This window comes from Mesocricetus auratus, unplaced genomic scaffold (assembly GCF_017639785.1).
Source record: "Mesocricetus auratus isolate SY011 unplaced genomic scaffold, BCM_Maur_2.0 Super-Scaffold_4256, whole genome shotgun sequence".
Classification (NCBI taxonomy): Eukaryota; Metazoa; Chordata; class Mammalia; order Rodentia; family Cricetidae; genus Mesocricetus; species Mesocricetus auratus.
In genome coordinates, this window is record NW_024429182.1 from 58021070 (window position 1) to 58036486 (window position 15417).

General features: G+C 50.3%; 1 protein-coding gene across 1 annotated transcript in view; it reads right to left on the bottom strand.

Moving 5' to 3' along the window:
- Muc5ac (mucin 5AC, oligomeric mucus/gel-forming) overlaps window positions 1-1772 on the bottom strand; it is a 31337-nt gene extending 29565 nt beyond the window's left edge. The window contains 3 exon segments of the mRNA XM_040751380.1: window positions 136-195; window positions 965-1039; window positions 1700-1772. Of these exon segments, the coding sequence (XP_040607314.1) occupies window positions 136-195; window positions 965-1039; window positions 1700-1772 (208 nt within the window).
- Between the last annotated feature and the right edge of the window lie 13645 nt (window positions 1773-15417).

Here is a 15417-nt window from a genome sequence, read left to right on the forward strand (position 1 = left end):
GAATGACCTTCCTTCCCTATGCTTATGGTTACCCGGGAATCAAAGAGCCCCTTCTAAACTAACTCTTCAGGTCTAAGGGCGAGGACCCCAGCTAAGTGGGAACACCTTCCCAGACAGGCTTTGGGGTTCACTCACCTCGTACCACAGGGATGGTCTTCAGAGGTGGGATGATGGTTACCCCATGGAGTGGGGCAGCTGTGGAGACAGAGGCTTGGGTCATGGGATGCACAGTGTTGAGTGAGATGGTAGTGTCACTGTGGCCCAGAGGAAACAGACTCCCAGGTCTCCAGTTCAGCTTGGGCTCTACAGTCTATTGAGGCCCAGGTAGGGCATGGCCCAGCCTAAGGTCTACACAGCATTCTCCCCTCACTGTCCCGTGGAAGCCCCTGGAGCCATCAGTCCTTAGTGGCCACAGACCAGAAGCTTCTGTTTGCACATAGGGACTTGTGTCCTGGTCCTCACAAATGCCCAAATCTAGGTCAGCAGCTCAACCTCTTTTTAACCAGTTTGGGGACATGGACAGGGCCCCAACTCCTCACAAGACCCCTTGCTTTGGCATGTGTGGCCAATCCCCCAGCTCCTAGGTCAAGGCCCAGAGAGTGAATATGATATTGAAACAGGTAAATCAAAGCAACAGAGATGGAGGTAGGATCTATATGGGTGAATCAATAAGCCCATGCTGCAGAGGGCATAGCCCACTCAGCCTGACAGACTTTTTCCATCTCCCTCAGGGCCTGAGCACGGATGCCTGTGATGCCCCCACGAGCTGGATAAGTTAGAGACAGGAGGTAGCTGACCGCAGCCATGTATAACACAGTATACTTCAGCTCCAAGTCCTCACTCCTCAGTGTGCTAGCTGAGGATCCATTAAGGCAAGAAGACCTGGGAGACCCAAGGTCACATTAAAGTAGAGTTGGGGGGTGTGATATGGCAGGAACAGCAGGGACAAAAGGCTAGGACTCACCATCACGTCCTTGAAGGAGAGAGAAGTCAGAATGATGTGCATGGTCAGATTTCAGAGAGTCCTGCTGGGCCTGGCCTGCAGAAGAGGAAATGGGCCTGTGTTGAGGACAGGACAGGTGCCTCAGGCAGCCCAGACTGCTGGCCACCAGTGTGCAGATGTAGGGAGGTACATAATTTATCACTCACTAATGGCTTGATACACAGAGTCCCCATGATGGCAGGTAAATGACTCACCCCCGTACCCATACAATAGGGTTCGAGCAAAGTTGTGACTGACCTTCACCCAAAGTCTAGTTTCCTGGTGCCTGCATCTGATACTAAGCCATGCTGGGAGAAGTCATATCCCAAGAACACCCTGCTTGGTTTCTTGTGAGGTTGTGACAGTCTAGAGAGGCTTGGGAGCTGGTGTAATTGTCACAAATGGGACACCTGAGCGGGCTGAGAGCCTGCCATGACCAGTTGGGGGGCTCTGAGGCACAGCCTTTTGCTCCCACACACATTGGATGAACCTCAATCCCCTGCACATAAGAGTTATTTCCCAGCCTCTTAAGTTGAAGGCCGTTTGAAGCTATCAGGCCACAGACAAGGGCTGCAGGGCAGGACCCTCTCATAGACGTCTTTAGCTTGTCAGGATCCAGACAAGGCTCTGAACTTCACTGCCCACCTGGATCCAGGACACAAGGAAATGAAAATGTCTCTCCAAATGGCCTGGGAAAGCTGGACACTTGAATCTTACCTGTATGTTGACCGCAAGCCAGGGCCAGAGCTAGAACCCAGAGTGGGACCAGCTTCCTCCGGCCGACACCCATGCTGTGGAGCATGGGGAAACGTCCCCACTGGCAGCCTCTGAGGAGGGACTCAAGTCACTAGCTGCCTTTTGTAGTCTGAGAGCTGGCTCCAGCCCCAGTGGCTTTCCATGGGTGGGTGGGGCAGGCCTATCGTTCCCCTCACCCAGGTAAACAGTGGGTACTCAGTCACTTTAGGCCAGTCAATGGCAGCAGTCAGAGGTGGGTGTGTCTGCAGGTGGAGCCTCGTTTCCATGAGGCTCCCCCAGGTCTTACATGTGTAGTCCTCCGCAAGCAGCCTCCACCCAGACTTTCCCAGGCCACCTTCTAATCCATGAGTTCCTGCTACCTCAATAGACACATCTTTCAGGCTAAGCAAATGCTGCCTCTGAGACTACCCCAAGGCTGTCGTGGACAGTCATCCTCTTTTTCCTTGGAGAAGAACTCTGTGGGCAGTAACTACCAAGCAACAGAAATACCAGGGCTACCCCCAGCTTCATACTCCCCAAAACTTGGGTTATACTTCAGGCTTCCAGGCCCAAGGGGACAGCTGCAGCAGAGGCCCAGATCTACCCAGTGGGTGCCTCTGGATGCCAGAAGCCAAGGCAGTTAGTGCTCACTGGGCGGGAGAGATGCTCCTGACCTGCCTAGAGGAGCCCGTTCTCACTGTCCTGATGCCCACATGAGAAAACATCATACATGGGCCCTTGCCCAGACCGAGGATGTGTGGCATTGGGCCACCAGGAATTAAACTGGACACACAGCCCCGGTGGCCATACTCCCTCAGCCAATATCAGTAGCTCTGTTGCTCACAAAGTAGACAGAGTAAAAAACGCTATCAGGGGAGGAATGGCAGTAGAAGGAGAAAAGCTGCTCCCCTCCCGGCTAGAGAGAGGTCAAAGGTCAAAGAAAGACATACACTTGAACTTTCTGGTTGCTTCTGGATCCCCTTGAGGCATGTTCCAAGCCTGTTCTCTGTGCTGCCCTTTCTACAGGACATTCCTTGGTCCTGGTGTGTGTATGTGTGTGTGTGTGTGTGTGTGTGTGTGTGTGTGTGTGTGGTGTGTGTGTGTGTGTGTGGTGTGTGTGTATGTGGTGTGTGTGTGTGTGGTGTGTGTGTGGTGTGTGTGTGTGTGTGTGTGGTATGTGTGTATGTGGTGTGTGTGTGTATGTGGTGTGTGTGTGTGTGTTGTGTGTGTGGTGTGTGTGTGTGTATGGTGTGTGTGTGTGGTGTGTGAGTGTGGTGTGTGTGTGGTGTGTGTGTGTGTGTGGTATGTGTGTATGTGGTGTGTGTGTGTATGTGGTGTGTGTGTGTGGTGTGTGTGTGTTGTGTGTGTGTGTATGGTGTGTGTGTGTGTGGTGTGTGTGTGTGTGTGTGGTGTGTGGTGTGTGTGTGTGTGTGTTGTGGGCAGGGGAGAGCACTTCACATATCACAGGACTGTGGAGCCCCAGAGGAATTATGGATGAGTAAATCAATGAGCAAATAAGTCAGTGAATGAATGGATTCATGTGAAAAAGTGAGTAAGTGAATGAATGAATCAATCAGGGCAAAAGTAGATGAGTGAATGAACGAATGCAAAAGTGAGTAGACAATGAAGTAAATGAGTGAGGGAAGAGTGGCTAGATGAGTGAATTAGTTGAAGGATGAATGAATGAGTGGGCACACGGAAAAAGGTGTGGGTGGTAATGGGATGTCCGAGTTAGGCAGACTGGGGTTTACACAACAACCCCCTGCCACAACTGCCAACTGTTACAGAGCTGGGACTGGTCTTACCGCTGAGCACTGAGCTTGGAGAAGGGTCAGTGGTGAGGAGGGTAGCCTTGCTGTGGGCAGGCTAAGTGGGCAAAGCTAGCCCTGGCTGGATGTGTAGCCTTTGAGATTTGGAACCAGTTCTATTGAGGAGGCCATAAGGAGCTGCAGGTGATGACCAGTCCCAGACTGAGAGGGGTGCATGACCATGGTTATGCCTTCCTCACATCCTTAGCAAGGCAGGAGGCTCCCTGGCCAACAGGGTCCATGGCCCTAGCACAAAAAAAATGCCCAAATCACATCTTGACCCATTCTGAGTTACCATCTAGTGGATATCACACCCCGTGTCTGAGGCTGGGTTGATCCCTTGACCGGCTCACAAACAAGACCATCTCTAGGCCATGGCACACAGAATTCTAAGGGCTGCTCTGGGAACCAGGCCGGTGTGACTACCTAGTCATGTCATGGCCACTTTGGATGATGAATTACCTTTAGTACCCTGTTCTGGGCACTTCAGTCACTGGACATCAGCTACCAGGCTTGTTGGCCATTCCACTTGTCAGGGCCCAATATTCTCCTTGAGACTTAGTCATCTCAACACTAAGGATTCACAAATCCACCCTGTAGGGTTCCAGTGACTTCTCCCCGCCCCCACCTTCAGCCTCACTCTGACTATGGGCCCCAGTCAGTCTGGCTGACTTCTTGCCCCTGCTACCCGGGGATAGAGCCTGCTCAGCTACTGATCCAGGACGGGTTTGCGAGCAAGGCCTGACTTGCAGGATGGATCACAGGTGAAGACTGTTCTCAGCTGCTGGAGCCTCACTGTCCTAAATGGCATTCAGTAAGGACACTGTGCACATGGAGGCAAAGGGGGCTCGGGACCAGGGCAGTGGTCCAGAAGCCTTCCCTTGCTCAGCTCCTGAGGCTACTCAGTTCTAGGGTTGGGTATGGGCTGGGCTGCAGCCCTCCCTTCAGGAGCTGATAAGTAAATGGCTCACTGTAGTCCAGCAAGGAAGGGCTGGGACGATACCCCAGTTGTTGCCATGGAGTTAGGGAAATGTTAGGGACCAGAACAGGGCAGAGGCCATGGCTTCATTCCAGAGCATCACTGTCACACTGTTGTCTGACTACAGCCCCGCCTCTGCCTCCCCGATGTGGGACAGGAAGCCAGCATCTGATAGCCCCTTGATGCTGGCAGGCTAGCCTGGTGACTCAGTGGAGATTAAGCCCTAGCCAGCTGGATCACTTTGGGATCAGCCCCACAGTAAGGCAAGAAATAGCCAGTTTGGACAACCTGGACAATTGAAGGTGTGGCTGGAAGTGCCAAGACTCCGTGACCCTCACACAAAGACCCCTCATCTGCAAGTCTAGCTTGCCTCGGGAGATGCCTGAGTTCTCCACGGGACAGTATGCTCACTCCAGCTCACTCCCTACCTGCAGCAAGAACTGCCCAGGGGTTTCTTAGGCAAGGCCTCAAGCCTGCACCCACTTAGCATTAAGGTATCAGATCCACTCCACTGGCATCCTGCCTCCCGAAGCCCAGCCATAGCCTGACTCACGGCCCACCCGGTCACGGCTTCTTATGAGCTGGGTAGGGTCTCAGATCTCAGCATCTGGAGCTCCGGGACTGGCGTTCCCCCACTGCCCACACTTTCCCATTCCAGTTTCTAGGCATAGTCCTGAGGCCCTCAGATCAGCTGACTCTATCCAGAGAAGTCTATGTCCCCAGCAACAATGTGCAGCCGTGAGATCCCTCAGGCTTCTTGCTCCTTCCCAGAGGTGAGTGGTTAAGGACTCTCCCTGGGAAGCCAGGGGTGTACTTTGTCACAGGGTTTATTTCCTGTGCAGAAGATAGCATCCTGCATATGGTACTTGACAGTTATGTGGCCCTGGACCAGCCCATTATCCTCTCTGTGCCTCAGAGTCCTCATCTGTAGGGGCTGCTGCCCAGCGAGCTACCAGCCCAATGATGATCTGAGTCTCTGTCAGCATGGGAGCCTCTGCACTTGCTCCTGGTATCTGGGAAGGGGCTCAGTGGCAGTCCATCACTGTCCTCCCAAGGAGGAGGCACTCCCCACTTTCCAGAGACTTGCAGCTAATCAGGGAGTTCAAAACAGTTCCTGCTTCCCCATACACAAAATAAAGACACTTCCTATCCTGTTTTGGACACATATGCATAATCACCATACATAAAAATTCAAGAGGTGGCCAGGCAGTGGTGGCACACGCCTTTAATCCCAGCACTGGGGAGGCAGAGGCAGGCAGATCTCTGTGAGTTCGAGGCCGGGCTGGGCCGACAGCCTCCAAAACAATGCAGAGAAACCCTGTCTCGTAAAACCGAAAAAAAAATTCAACAGGTTTTATGATCCTGATGGCTTCTCATCCAGTTCTATCCCACAGTTACATGATGCATGGGTGTCCTGAGAGCCTGGGGCTAGGCTGAGCCTACTGCCAAGTCCAGTTTTGATTGCAAAGCTGGCATTTTGGGGAAAACTGCGTGTTCTTTTTGATTGGGCTTGTGGGTGCTTCGTGCGAAAGACTGATAGTCCATTCTTCAGAAGAGGCAGGAAAGAAATGGCACCAACTGTGGAAGGGGACAGCCCTTGCGTGATTGAGCAGTGCTGCCACTTTCAGGAATTGCCTCGGGTGTTGACAGAAAGGGCAGGCTGCACAGTGGGCCTTTACCAGGCCAGGAACTTCCTTGATAAAGGAGAAAGGCTTCTTAAATTTCTCCAGGTTTATTTGGGGGGGCCCAAGGGAGAGACATGGTGAAGCAATGACCACAGGAGTGCTGTTTCACCCTGCCCAGAAGGAACCGAGAGCTGGCCTAGCCTGCCTGGGGCCAGGGACTGCACCCCAGCATCAGAGGTAAGAGGAATAGCGTCAGTTTGATTTTGTGGCGGGGCTACCGATTTGGAGCATTCCTGCGCTTGTTTGTTTCTCTGAATCATTAGGCAAACAGAATTCCTCCCAAGATCTGGCTGGGCAGCTGAAGGAAGTCCTAACCCCTCTGGTTCTGGTACTGGCCAAAGGGCCTGTTCTTTGGCAGTGTCCACGCAAGGACCACAGAGATGGCTGCTAAAAGTGGCCAATACAGCTCCCCACAAGACTGGTGCTCCCCCACACCAACTTCCTCTTACCTATTCTGGGAATGTATTGGGCTTCCTCCTACTGTCCCTGGAAGTTGAACCTCTCTTGCCCTACGGTACTCCATTCCTTCCTCTCTTGACCTCTGGTCACCTGTCGCCTCCTGGGCCCCAGGCAGCTCCAATGTAGCCCCTAGAGAATGTGAACCTGAAGATAACTTTGAGGAAAGATAAGGCCCTGAGGCAGAACTCCAGACCCAAAACCTCTTTTGGGCCATCACTCAGCCAGTCATCCCAACCCTAGAACCACTGGGTCTGTGATAGTCAAGTTGACTTTGTTGGCACTGTCCCTTGATCACCCCTCCATGGTGCTGTTTGCCCACTCTGGCCTGAGGGGCCTGGCCAGGTTGCTCACCCTCTCTGGATCACCTCTTACTGAGCCTCAGGGGAGAGAAGGGAATATTCCCTTCCTGGCTCCCCAGGGCTGGGCCCCAACCAGACCACTAGGACATGGGTAGTAGTTCTGACCCTTTGGACAGAAAAAGACCATGAGTTCACATTGTGTTCTACACAACAGAGTTGGTAGGACATTTTACCCAATAATTCATTCAGCCGGAGCCTTGGTTTCTCTGCAATGAGATGTAACCTTTCTCCCCAAAGTTATAAACTCCCTTTCTCCTAAGTTGCTTTTTGTCAAAATGTTTTGTCATAGCAACAGAAATGAACTTAGGACAATGACTAAGGCAGCAGATCTTATGTGGTATATATTTCACTGGGATTTTTTAAATGGGAGGGAACATCACAGCAATTGTTGTTTCTCCGGGTTGAGATCTGTGTGTGCACTCTCCCAAGCCTTCCTAACCCTGACAGTGACTGGACTCTTTGGGCTACTTGCCTGAGCCCCACCCCCCACCCAGAGGAGCTGATGCAGGGTCAGTTTTCCCAGATCATACCAACTACAGCTGTTGTTCCTGGAATATCGGACAATGGGGCTGAAATCACCCCCAAAGCCTAGCTCCAAGAGCAGCCAGATCATGGACACTCACACTTTGTGAGGGGAATCACCCTAACACCCAGCTCTGCCGGTTCAGAGGCTTACTCCCACATCTTGGTCTCTGAGGACTGAACAGGTAAACAATCCGTGGTGCCTTGAGTGCACAGCTCTGAGTCACTCCCAGGCCAGGTCAGGGTTCCAGCAGGCCTGAGGCGGAGCACTACTACTGACCCAAAGGTGCTGGACTCTGCCCTCCCCCACCCTGTGTGGGTCCCTGTCAGCCAGTCAACCCTTCAGTCAGAGCCCACACAGCGCAACCCTGACCTGCCTTGTTTAACTAGGCCTGATGTACTTACTCATCCTAGGTAGACAAGAGTGGCTGAGTCCGCCCAGAAGCACCAGGGATATAGAAAAGACTGCCCAGCAGCTCGCAGTAGCCCTAGGAGAGGGCACCACGCAAAGGGCAGTGCACACTCACGCACACAGTCCTCAGAGTTGTAAAACTGTGAAGGGGAAGGTGAGGAGAAAATAACATCTCAACAACCCTGTGTCATCTGTTCTCCCCTTATGTTGGTCTCTGAATTTCTTCTGCTTTCTCTAGTTTTCAGCGTAGAGGTCTCACGCGTGGTTTGTTAAGTTTCTTCGTAGGTATTTCGGGTTTTAAGAGTTGGCTGAGGACTCCTCGTTCCTAGTAGTCTGCTGATAGTCTACAGATGTAAGGATCTAGTGAAGATATGGTGTTGTTCACCAGCTGTGTTGTCTCAGTAATGGTCCCCTCGACTTTTATATTAGTTTCTTGTTGTGACAAAAGGCCCAATAAAAGCAACTAAAGGAAGGAAGGGTTTTAGTTCATCCATCCTGGCAGAGAAGTTGTCAAGGCCAGAGCACAGGGCATCTGGTCACACTGTACCAGCAGCTAGGAATGAGAGGTGAATGTTGGTGCCCAGCTTGGTCTTTTTCTTTCTTATTCAGTTGGGGTCCCCTGTCCATGGAATGATGCTGATCACACTTAGGGTGAATCTTCCCACCTCATAGACTTTGAGATTCTAGACCCTATCAGGTTGGCAATATTAACTCCCTGATCTCGTGAACACTCCCTTCCTTGATGAAAGTCGCAGGTGCAACTGTGATAGGATCTTGGGATAGAGAGAGTGTCCTGGGCTTCCTGGGGCCCTAAAGTGATCCCAGTGACCCTCAAAGAGCAATAGATGAAGAAGGGAAGGGCTTTGGGAACAACAGCCAAGGAGTTCAAATGGCATGGAAGATGGAACATGAAGAAAATGGGTTCTCCCAAGAGCCTCTGGGAGAAATGGGGTCCTGTTGACTCACTATGACCTCTAGCCTCCAGGACTGTAGTGGTTCATCTGTGTTGCTTTAGGTCCCTGGGCCTGTGAATATTGTGAAGTTCCCAGCGTTGAAGATTTGTTGACTGGAGAGAACTGTGTGAATGTGGAGAGCTGGAAAGTGGCAGTTAGAGAGCAAAATTACCTTGAGCTGTCCTTAGTCCCAAGACAGGCATTTACCAGGGTCAGATATAATCAAATGTCCTTTCAGCTGTCAGATTGAGCCTTTGGAATGCATTGACTTAGAAAATGGATAGCTTCTGCCAGATCAAAAGCTAAAAATGTCATCAGACAGTATCTGAGACCTAGAACAGGAATTTTATGGTGGTGACAGGTATCCTCATCCCTTCCGAGGAGGAAACAGAAAGCTTTGACCTTTACCATTGAGAAAGCATTACCAGGTTGTTAGTGTCTCTCTCTCTCTCTCTCTCTGTCTCTCTCTCTCTCTCTCTCTCTCTCTCTCGTGTGTGTATGTACATGTATATATATTTGTACATGTGTGTGCATATATGTATTCATGTGGTGTGTGTGTGTGTGTGCATATACATGTGGAGACTAGAGAATAACCTCAAATCTATTTCCTTAGGAGTTGTCCACTTATGTGAAACAGGGTCTCTCATTGGCCTAAACTCACCAACTAGATTAGGCTGACTGGCCTGTGAGCCCCAGGGATTTTGCTGTCTTTGTCTCCCCAGTCCTGTGACAAGGGCATGTCACCACTCCAGGATTCTCCCTACCCCCAGAGGATGCATCTTAGCAATTGGGTCATCTCTTCTTCCCCGCAGCAGGGTTTTTATAGATTTTTTTCATTTCCCTGAGGTGTTTTCTCTGTGTAAGTTTACCAGGAATGACTGTTGAACTCCCAAATGCACTCCTTTCTGGACGTGGGTTACACAGCCACTTGGTCATGGTTATCAAGGGTGTGAAGGTTCCCCTGCTGTCTTCTGTGCTGATTCTGATTTGACTCTCCTGTCATCAGATTTAGTACTTGCAGGTTTGTTTGGGATACCAGGACATGAAGAGCACATGCCTGTTGCATGCCTTTTTCTGCAGAAACCTAAAGAAACATTCATTCATCCCAGACAAGGAAGGTACCCTAGACCGAAAAGAGCCTGTCCGAGTCTGGTTGATGAATATACAGTAGTTATGATTTTCATATCTATTACCAAGTATCTGGAAAGAAGCATCTCAAGGGAGAATGGCTTTAGTCTGGTTGTGGTTTAAGAGAGTACAGTCCAGGGAAGGCACAGAGACGGGAGCAACTCAAGGCAGTGGCAGTGGGACCTTGCTCACATATCGCTGGGACAGGAAGCAGAGCTAGACTGTAAACCTCATGGCCCACCCCCAGTGACCCACTTCCTCCTACTAAAACCCACCTCTGAAATGTCCCACAGCCTCCAAAAATAACACCACCAGCTGGTGGCCAAGTTCAAGCACAGGAGCTTCCCTGAAGCATTGCACTTCAAGCCACAACAGTAAACCAGTGAGTTTATTGAAATTACTGGCAGGAGACCGATAGCCTCCGAAACAATACAGAGAAACCCTGTCTCATAAAAAAAAACCAAAAAAAAAAAAAAAAGAAATTACTGGCAGGAGTCTGGGTGACTCTCAGACAGCTATGTCACTATAAAGCCCCAACCCCAACCAACCGTCCACCTCCTGTATACTCCAGCCAATCTTCTGTTGTAATTTAAGAAAAGCAGTGCAAGAGAGAAAGATGCCATGGGACAGGGTTCAAACAGAGGGATTTTTTTAATTAGGGAAAGGGATCATAAAAGGGAGAGAGGGGTGGGGGAGACCAGCCTCCAGGAACAGGAGCAGCAGGTGATAAAAAAAAAGGGGAGGCAGAAAGAGAGGGGGGGAGGGAGGGAAGGAGCGAGGGAGGGAGGGAGAGGAGGGAACAGACAGAGGGAGAGAAGGAAAGAAAGAGGATGGGGGTGGGCAGGGCCCTTTTAAGAGGGAACATAGTGAATGTGCACAGGTGGTGCTCTTAGTGGCTGCAGCTGAGGGTGTATCCTGTCAGAACCCCAAGGACAGGCCAGTACAGATGCCTGAATACTAGCACCTTCTACCTCTTGTAAACTCCAGTCAACCTTCCACTTCTTGTATACTCCCGGACTCCTCAAGAGCACATATACCTGGGACAAGATCCCTTGCAGGCCCAGCTGAGGCAGAAGAGAACAGTGACCAGAGCCCCAGTATCCCATGATTCTCTCTCAGTGTAAGACTGTTAACAGCCTCATTGCCCCAGACCATGCTATCAGCTGTATTCTGCTTAGTTCCTTGCCATGACTGCAGGCTAAGGTCTTCTGTAGGTCACCACAGCAGCTCTGCTTCCAGACGAGGGTCACACAGCTTGGAGGAAGCAGCTGTTCAGCAATGGTCCCTGGGCATTTGAGAGGAGGGTGTGTGCCCAGGGTGGGGTGCCTCCGGATGAAGGCTAGGTCCTGTTGGCTGATAGCATTAAGCTGTACTACATCCTTGTTGGCTTTCGGTCTCATTGTTCTTACAATTGTTTAGAGAGGGTTGTCAGCATCTCTAACTATAACTGTAAATTTGTGTTTCTTCTTTTGTTCCTATCAGCTTCGGCTCTTAGTCCCCTCCACTAAGAAGGTCCTGACTCCTCTGTTTCTCAGAGTTGCCCTCGCAGGAGTGGCATTCTGGGCTGGGGAACAGCTCTTCCCACACTTGGTTTCTGATGAAGAATCTGCTGTCAGTCGAGTTGGTGCTCTCTGTAGGTAACACGTTTCTTTCTACTGTTCTCTTTGGTTTTCAGAAGTTTGGCGCCAAGGCCTCCATGTAGGTTCTTAGGATTGGTCCTGCTTGAGGTTACCCTGGTTTATTGAACATTCATGTGCTTGGCCATACTCGGGAGATTTTATTTTTATTTTTAATTATGTGCGTGACTGTGTGTCTGTGCATTTGAGGCCAGGTACCTCTGAAGGCCACAGAGGGAGTCAGATCCCCCAGATTTGAAGTTACAGGCCATTGTGAGCTTCAGCACTGCTGCTGGGAACCCAACTCAGGTCTTCTGCAGGAGCAGCAAGTGCTCTCAACTGTTGAGCCATCTTCCCACCTCTACTCAGGAGTTTTCACCCTCTTTGGTACTTCTATTTCCTGCTACACCCTCTGCCTCTTCTTCCATGATTCCCACGGCTTTGTGAATCAGCTTTGGTTACTATAATTAAATACAAATACCTAAGATAGTCATCTTAGGATGATAATGGACAAATAATAGAGTTGGTTTGGGATTTGGAGCTTATGTTTTGGAGGTTCTAGTCCCATTGGGCTCATGCTCAAAGCAGGAGTGTGTAGTAAAGCAAAACCTCTAGCCTCATGGGTGAGAAGCAATAGAAAGAAAAGGGAAAGGGCATATCTCAACAGCCCCTTTAAAAGCTCCCAATGACCCAACATCTCTTACCAGAACGCATTCCATAAAGATTCTACCACCTCCCCCGTAGCCCACCCTGGGAACCAAGCCTTCAACACGTGGATCCTTCGGGTCAACTGTCTAAGATGGTTACATTGACTGTCAACTTGACATGATCTAGAACCTAGAAGACAAAACCTTGGACATGTAAGGGGCTTTCTGGATTGGGCTGACTGAGGTGTAAATGCCCACTCTGTTTTTGTTTTTGGTTTGTGGGGGTTTGTGTGTGTGTGTGTGTGTGTGTGTGTGTGTGTGTGTGTGTGTGTGTGTGCTGAGACAGGGTTTCTCTGTATTATTTTGGAGCCTGTCCTGGAACTCGCTCTATAGACCAGGCTGGTCTTGAACTCACAGAGATCCTCCTGCCTCTGCCTCCCAAGTGCTTGGCTGAATAGAAAGAAAAAAGCAAGCTGGGTGCCACCATTCATCTGTCTCTCCTTCCTATGGCTGTACCATGCATGACCAGCTGCCCTGTGCTCCTGCTTCATGCCTTCCCCACCACAATGGACTGTAACCCCAAACTGTGAGTCAGAACAAACTTTTCCCTAAGCTGCTTTTGTTGGGTATTTGGTCATGTGCAGAGTAACTAACACACCATGGAAGGCACCAATGTGAGAGTTCTGATACAGTCCTTTGGATTACTAGGGCTCTGTGTGTGTGTGTGTGTGTGTGCGCGCAAGTGCCTTCCCAGCCTCTGTCAGTCTGTCTCTTCTCTAGCCTGGATCATCTTCATTGACTTACATTTTTCAGTTCAGTGTGTCATCCTCTCACAGGATCTTTCCCCTTCCTTCTGCCACTTAAGTTCACTATAGTAGCTACTTTTCTCATTGCTGTGACCAGATACAAGAAACAAACTCAGGGATGAAAGGCTCATTTTGGCTCATGGTTTGCAAATATGCAGTCCATCATGGTGGGGTAGGTACAGTGACGGGCCACTCTGTAGCCAGTGGTTGTACATCCCAGTGGACCAAAATCAGAGAGACTTAGGTAGAGCAAGGGCTGGGTTACAACCCTCAAGGCCCATCCCTCAGTGACTCACTTCTTCCAGCAAAGCCCCAGCTCCTAAAAGTTCCACACCCTCCCCAAACAATACCCTCAGTAGAAGACCAAGGGTTGAAACAGATGAGCCTGCGAAGTACATTTCACATCCACACACACACACACACACACACACACACACACACACACACACACGCGTGTGCATATGCTGAGCTTTTGTCTTTTTTTTTTATCCTTTCCATTATTGGAGTTTTCAGTCCTAAAACATCTCCATTTGGTTCTCCTTAATATATATATTTTTTATTTTATTTTATGCGTGTGTGTGTTTTGCCTGCATATATGTCTGTGTACCACTTGCATGTCTGGTGCCTGGAGAGCACTGTGCCGGAAGAAGGCATTGGATCCCCTGGAACTGGGGCTACAAGTGGTTTTGAGATGCCATGTGTGTGCTGGGAATCCAACTGGAGTCCTTTGGGGGAGCAGCCAATGCCCTTAACCTCTGAGCCATCTCTCCAGCCCTTAGTATTTTTCATATTTTTGTTTGCATTCTCTGTTCTCTGTTGAGCCTCTGTGTGTGTTTTAAGCTTGCCTCTGTGTTGCCCCATGGAAGCCTTTTTACAGTGACTATGTTACAGTCTTGGCTGAATAATCAGACTATGTTGCCTCAGGTTTGCCCCCCCAGATCATCTTTGACTTCAGCCTGAGATCTTCCTGGTTCTTGTACTGAATTTTCATCAAAGCCTGCATTTTTACAGGTTCTGTTAGGAGACTCTGGGTCTTAAAACTCTTTCAGTTGGCTTCGTTTAACACTGATTTACCAGGAGGAAGCAGATGCTCACAGTCCCTGAAGGTATCTTGAATGCCCAAGGTGTCTCTGCTCATTGCTCACATGGGTCTGATTCTTGCTGACTAGACATCTTCACAAGGCCTCCACTGACACTGCAGAGACTTGGTTACCAGTGAGGTGAAGCCAAGAGGGAGAGATGTGTGCTTCATTGCTGATACTGTGGGGGGAAGAGGGGGGATCCTTGTATCCATACAGCCTTCGCTGAAATCTCAGTTGTCTAAAGGGAAGTGCCTAACTGAGACAAAACCCAGCTGGGGTTTCTTAACTCCACCGGCTTCTACTGTCCTTTGTGCACTGTTTTTTCTACAGTTTTCTTTGGCTGTACTAGAGCAATTCTCCCTCCCTCCCTCCCTCTCCCCCTCTCTCCCTCTCTCTCTCTCTCTCTCTCTCTCTCTCCCTCTCTCTCTCTGTGTCTCTCTCTCTCCCTCTCTCTCTCTCTCTCTCTCTCTCTTCTCTCTCTCTCCCTCTCCCTCTCCCTCCCCCCCTCTCTCTCTGGGTGTGTGTTTGTGTTCTTATTTATTTGGGGAGTAGGGGTTGAAGGGAGAGGATTGACACAAGGTCTTGCTATATAGCCGTGGCTGCCCTGGTACTTACTGTGTAGACTGGCCTTGAACATGTGGAAATACCTCATCCTGTCAAGAGCTGGAAACAGACATGAGCCACTGTGCCTGGCTAGTTCTCTATTTTTTCTAAGGTGCCCCCTTTTCCTCATCACCTCAGCTCTAGAAAGCAGAGTTTGTTCCCGGCCTGTTGCTTCTCTTCTGATGGTAACCCACTCTGCTAACCTCAGCCCCGTGGCTGGGACATGGAAGACCACATGCTGAGGTCACTGTCCCACCAAAACACAGTCCCAGGAGACTCACCCCTATGAGAGCAAGGATCTTGACTGGTTTTACATTTCAGTAGATGGAAAGGAGGTTTTTAAGCTGCAGAAGTGAGTCAGAATGAAGAGTCAGTGTGTTTGATCCACAGCTCCTCTCTGTGGCGTCCCCCAGATTCCTAACTCAAGGCCTCACAGCGTCGTGCTTGGGTCTCAGTCTGTTCAGTCTAGCGAGCTGCTGCCATCATCCTGAGCTCTCCCTGTCGTGAGTCTGCAGGCTGTAGATAGAAGCACCACAGTCTGAATGAGAAACCACCCCCTCCCGCTGCAGGCTCACACGTTAAACCCGCGGATCCAGCTGGCAGCACCATTTGAGGCCTTTAGCTTGCGCTCTTCCTCTCCC